The sequence below is a fragment of the Corylus avellana genome, chromosome ca11 (assembly GCF_901000735.1).
Source record: "Corylus avellana chromosome ca11, CavTom2PMs-1.0".
Lineage (NCBI taxonomy): Eukaryota > Viridiplantae > Streptophyta > Magnoliopsida > Fagales > Betulaceae > Corylus > Corylus avellana.
The window spans coordinates 9,057,847-9,063,431 of NC_081551.1; the positions used below are offsets into that span (position 1 = coordinate 9,057,847).

At 33.9% G+C, this 5,585-nt stretch overlaps 1 protein-coding gene across 3 annotated transcripts in view; it reads left to right on the top strand.

Moving 5' to 3' along the window:
• The window catches only part of LOC132165852 (putative receptor-like protein kinase At3g47110), a 15,823-nt gene that overhangs the window by 6,392 nt on the left and 3,846 nt on the right, over positions 1-5,585 (top strand). For all 3 annotated transcript variants that reach the window (XM_059576540.1, XM_059576541.1, XM_059576542.1), the window contains exon 4: positions 1,154-1,225. In XM_059576540.1, coding sequence (XP_059432523.1) covers positions 1,154-1,225 — 72 coding nt within the window. The remainder of the gene's footprint in view (positions 1-1,153; positions 1,226-5,585) is intronic.

Genomic DNA, 5,585 nt, shown 5'->3' on the forward strand with positions numbered 1-5,585 from the left:
TTTTTAGTTTGATGAACGCAAGGTGGAATTACATGGAACCCAAAATGTCTTCCCTAACTTTTTTCTTTTAAATATCGTTTTAAAACCAATTTTTTTTTTAAAAAAAAAAAGAAAAAAATTTATCCCGAACTTAGAATGCTAATTCCTCCTATTAATGGAGGTGGCTTTTATGGAAAGATCTTAGAATGATGACCACGTTAGATTGTATGATTGGGTCTCTCTCATTTTGTTTTAAGTAACTAGACTTTTCTTTTCGTCCTTTCCATTGTGGTCAATAACGTCAACGCTCAAATCAACCCATAATACTCTTCTTTTCCAAAATCTCATCTATTATGAATACACTTGTGAATGTTGTTAATATACGCAAGTGGATCTAACTCTATTAGCTTAGTTATTTGTGTTTTTTGTGTGTATGTGTGTGTGTGTTTTTTTTTTACATGTCTACACAAGAGAAGGGGGAGAGGAGATTTGAACTAGTAATCTCCACTTCATGAGGCGTGATATACAGCCGATCGAGTTATCCCTTGGAAACATTAGCTTAGGTTTTTGGACTAGAATGACGTTCAAATATGTATATTAATGCACTCTGAATAAAACACCCTAGCCGTTTAACTCCTCAACAGTCCCTAAATGGTAACGGTTTCTCTATCTAACATATATCTTTGTTGCAAATAATAAATCTTGAATATAACAAACTTTTAGGCTCCATACCTTCCTCTATCTTCAACATATCCACCTATTGAGAAATTTGTCTCATAGAAAAAATACTTTCTCAGCCGATGCCCTCCATTATCTTCAACATGTCTTCAATGCAAGTCATTGGTCTCTACACTAATAAGTTGTTGGGTGATCTCCTAGAAAATAGGTTAATTCATCTTCCTAGATTACAATGGCTTGATGTGTCTTATAACCAGTTTCATGGCAAACTAATTCCATCCAACTTTTTTAAGTGTAAACAATTGCAATATTTATCATTGTGGGCTATAGTTTTATAGGAAGAGTACCTCCGAAAATTTGGAACTTTAACCATGCTTACCAATTTATTCCTTGGGTATAACAAATTTGGAGGGTTTGTTTAGTGTTCTTTTTAGCCCTTTCATGGATAAAGAAACTTTAATATTTGTTTATAATGATAATTGTTTAATATTCACAGGAGTAGTGCCTTGGAAGATTGAAAACTTAACCATGCTCAGAGTGTTATACCTTTCTGAAAACAACTTTGGAGGTATGTTTGATCCTGTTTTAGTTTATTGATTATATGAACGACATCATTGACCTAGAATATATGCCTTTTTATTGCCTCAGATTGGGTACCTTTCAATTGAAAGTACAAAATAATTCATCCACAACATACCAAGAAACAAAAAGATTTAAAGAACTACGAGAAAATAGAAAATTCGAGTGGATAGTTTGTAATAATTCTATATTTAATTAAATGTTAATTAACAATATAAATTAGTAGCGAAAATAATTTAATTATATAAGTACCTCCGGCCATTGTTTTGCTCAAGCGAAGTGAAGAAGACTCCTTAGCAACAGAGAATCTAGAAAACTGGACTTAAAGAAAACTAACTTTACTCCCACTGACCTTAAGGTATACACAATGATTAACAAGGTTCTCATTAAAATCATGTGAGGCAATAACCTTGTAAAATATTATATACCACTAATGAGAGGCTTATCTTAACCCATTAATAGATATCCTTAATTTGCAAGCTTCCTCACTGTTATCAATAAAACCTTCAAGTTGTCTTATGTACACCTCCTCTTTAAAACCCTCATTCAGGAAAATTGTTTTTCACATCTTTTTGATATAGCTCTAAATCAAAATGAGCCACTCATACCATGATAATCAATGTCTTCCTTTTGAGTAAGATCATTGGCTACATGTCTAGCTTTATATCGTTCAACATTACCTGGAAGCATCATTTTAGGTTTTTGTAAACCCATTTGCAGCCTATGGCTACAACTCCCTTTGGTAAGTCAACAAGATAGCAGACTTGAATTTTAGCCGAAAATTTCATCTCCTTCTTCATGACATTAAAACTCAATGTGAAGTTATCTCCACTCATGGCTTTGTGAAAACAATTTTTAGATCGTCCTTATGTCCGACATAAAAATCAGACTCCTAGAAGTATACAACATAATCACTAGGGATTGTTGGTCACCTTATTCTAGAGGATCTTCTTAATCCTACTTCCTTCACATCTGGCAAAGTATGAGTAGGTTCATTTTGAACTTGTTCCTCATGAGTTGGCTGTTCTGAAAGCGATTGTGGTTCAAGATAATCAATTTGATTGTTCCGAAGCACAATCAACCACCCTTCATATGAAGGAGCTTTAGTCAACTCTCTTGCTTCATCTAATTCAATCCTTTGAGGATAAGCATTCCCGCTAAGTTCAGCATCCTCCTAGAAAGTTTACATTTGTAGACTCAACAATTCTAGGATTGAATGAAGGACAGTAAAAACTAAACTCCTTGGAGTTTACTGCATAGCCTATAAAATTCCTCTAGTTGTCCTTGAATCTAATTTCCTCATGTGTGGATTATAAATCCTCACTTTAGCAGGACAACCCCATATATGTAAACAATTTGAACTTGATTCCATTCATTAGTTAATTTAGGTGTCTTAGGGACAACCCTGAACGGAACCTAGTTAAATGTATATACAGCAGTTTTCAAGGCTTGACTCCATTAGGAGAATAGAATAGAATATTAGTATTACCTTTCATGTCCCCCTTTTCGTATACCTACTATAATACTGTCTACCTCTATCAAATCTTATGATCTTGACTTCCTTTTGTTTTGTTTCTCTACTTCTACCTTATAGGTACTAAAAGCACTTAAAACCTTATGATTTAGAAGAAAGAGATACATAAACGTTATATGGTTATTACCAAAAGAGATAGGACATCTCTAACCACTTAGGCAAGAAGTATGGAAAAGGTCTACACTTATACATGATCTTGAGAATCTCAAAAACCCTTTTGTTGGCAGCTTTAGTGGTCTAGTTGGTCTGCCTTTCCTTAATGCAGTCCAAAGATAGTAAATTCAAAAGCTGTAAAAGACTCTATCATTTATTGACCTCTTATTCTTCATAGAGATATATTCCAATCTCCAATGCCATAACATAAAGGATTTTCTCATTCAAGACTCTGCTTTGTGTCAACATTTATATGCAGAGATTAATTTTCAAAAATTGGGATCTATATCAATTTTAAATAGACCATCAATTTAATATTCCACCCAAAAAATGTTCAAACTTCATTTAATAAACTAAAATAAAAACTAAATTTCTAAAAATTGTGGAATATATAAAATATTATTAATAACATAACTGAATTTTTAAAATTAATCTATAGGTCTCAACAACTTCCAATTGTAAGCAAGTATTATTTAGAAAACCCTGCATTATTTGACAACGTGGATCGCTAAACCAAATTCAATCCACACAGTATTTAGGGGAGTCAATAAAAGATATCTATGACATAATAAATGTATGAGATTACCTTTATTTCAAGTCAGTTATGATGCTTTATGCAATCATTCTTTATATGCCTATAATTTTCCTTATTATAAGATAAACAAGTATCTTAATTACCAAAACACTTTGTTGGCACCTTGTTCTCATTCATTAACTATTGGACATGATTACCTATCAAGGTCTTTCCCTTAACATGACTAACTTCTGAATTCTCATGTCTTAATCTCTCATCTTCTTGAACACACATGATCTTTATTGACCAATTATCTTTATGTGTGTCACAAGATATTTGAAAAAAATATCATATTTAGAAGAGAGAATTCAAAATAAAATAGACCAAGAATAACTCAAAAACTCAACCTCTAGGGACTTTAATATGATCCGCTGTGTCCTTCATTTCCATAATGTGCTTAGGTACATTTTGAAACTATAAAAGGTTTTCCTTTAAAGCTTTTCTATTAGGGTGTTGGCCCAAGCCTTATTAGAACTCACTAAATGTTCCTCAACAACCTTTCTTTGGCCCTAAAACATTAAGGAATAAAACCATAATGCCTTCCTTAATATGAGACTTCATAAACGTTGAAACTTAAGCGATTTAAATCACTACAATCGTTCATGTTTAATAATCTCATGTGGCGTACTTGATTCCATGGGAGAAGGTGATTCGTCCACACGAAACGTCAATTCAGTCTCCAAACACCCCAAAGTGAAAGGCACATTTTCTTTTCAATCAAGAAAAATTACCACTAGAATTATTAGAACATAAAATACTAATAATTAAAGCAGTAGGAATACATAAATGACCAAAGAAAATAATATACTTAAATGCTATGAAATAACTTTATTTAAATTAACCAATGCTAATTTAATAGTAAATTTCAACCTACCTATGGGCACATGTTACATCACGCATTAAATTTACTCTTTATTAATAGGACTAATAAATTTAACATTAATAAATAAAATTCTCCGTAGCCGTGGGCCTAAGAGAAATTTTATTTTTCAATGTTAAATTCTCCATACCAAACCAACATGGAAGTGGGTAAATAGTATTTTTTCAAAGTACAACCGGATTGTTCCCAGTTAAGTGAGGTGGCACACAAGGGCACACTTAAATCCCATGATTTTTCCTTGTCAGAACTTTTCTAGACATTGCAATTTTGGATAGTACCATAAACATTTACCAACATATGTGGCTTAGTTAATTATTCTCAGGTCTATGCATCAAACAATTTATATTTAAATAATATAAATAAAAGGAATAGATTTAATCTTAAGTCCATGCCTTAAAGAAATAATTTCAATACTAAACAATTTTAATAATAACATATATTCAATTGCTATATAAAAGCATATAATAATAGATGGCCTAATGGTCAAAGACCGTATGCTATTTTACCTCGAGAGCCCAAGTTCTAATCCCACTGAGCCCAAATCACTTTTCTTTTTTTTTTTAACAGGATGAGTTATCGGGTCGGGCTTCCTTATTGGGTCAGCCTTTAGTTTCTGTATTGGGTTGGCCCAATCGGGTTAACCCACTTAATAAACCAATTTTTTTTTAATAACTGTATCTGGCTTGGGTTAAAATAAACCCATCCCCAGTGGCCCAAAACAGTAGACCCGGTTCTACAGGGTTACAAACCTTACCCAGAAAATAAAACCCTCACCCGGAAAAAACTTAACTCCCAACCCGAAACCCCAGCCCCTTGCACCGCCGCCGCCGCCTTCCCCTTTCCCATTCGCCGCCACCGCCACCCCTTCACATTCCTCATATGCCGATGCCGCTCTACCTCATGCACCGACCACCAAGGACTGACGCTATGACCAGACGACAGCCAGCCCGCGTGGGGTGCAGTAGGTTTTTTTTTTTTTGAGGGAAACTTCAGAAAACCCCCCTGAACTTCAAGCCGATTTGAAAAACCCCCCCTGAATTTTCAAAACTCTCACTTAGGTCCCCTGAACTTTGGTTTTCTCTCACTTTGGACCCTTTTAACATTAAACTACGTCGTTTTGGACGTTTTATACCCGTTTTACCCTCAACCAAAACTACTTCGTTTTGGACTCCAAAACTACACCGTTTTGGGCTTCAAAACTACTTCAC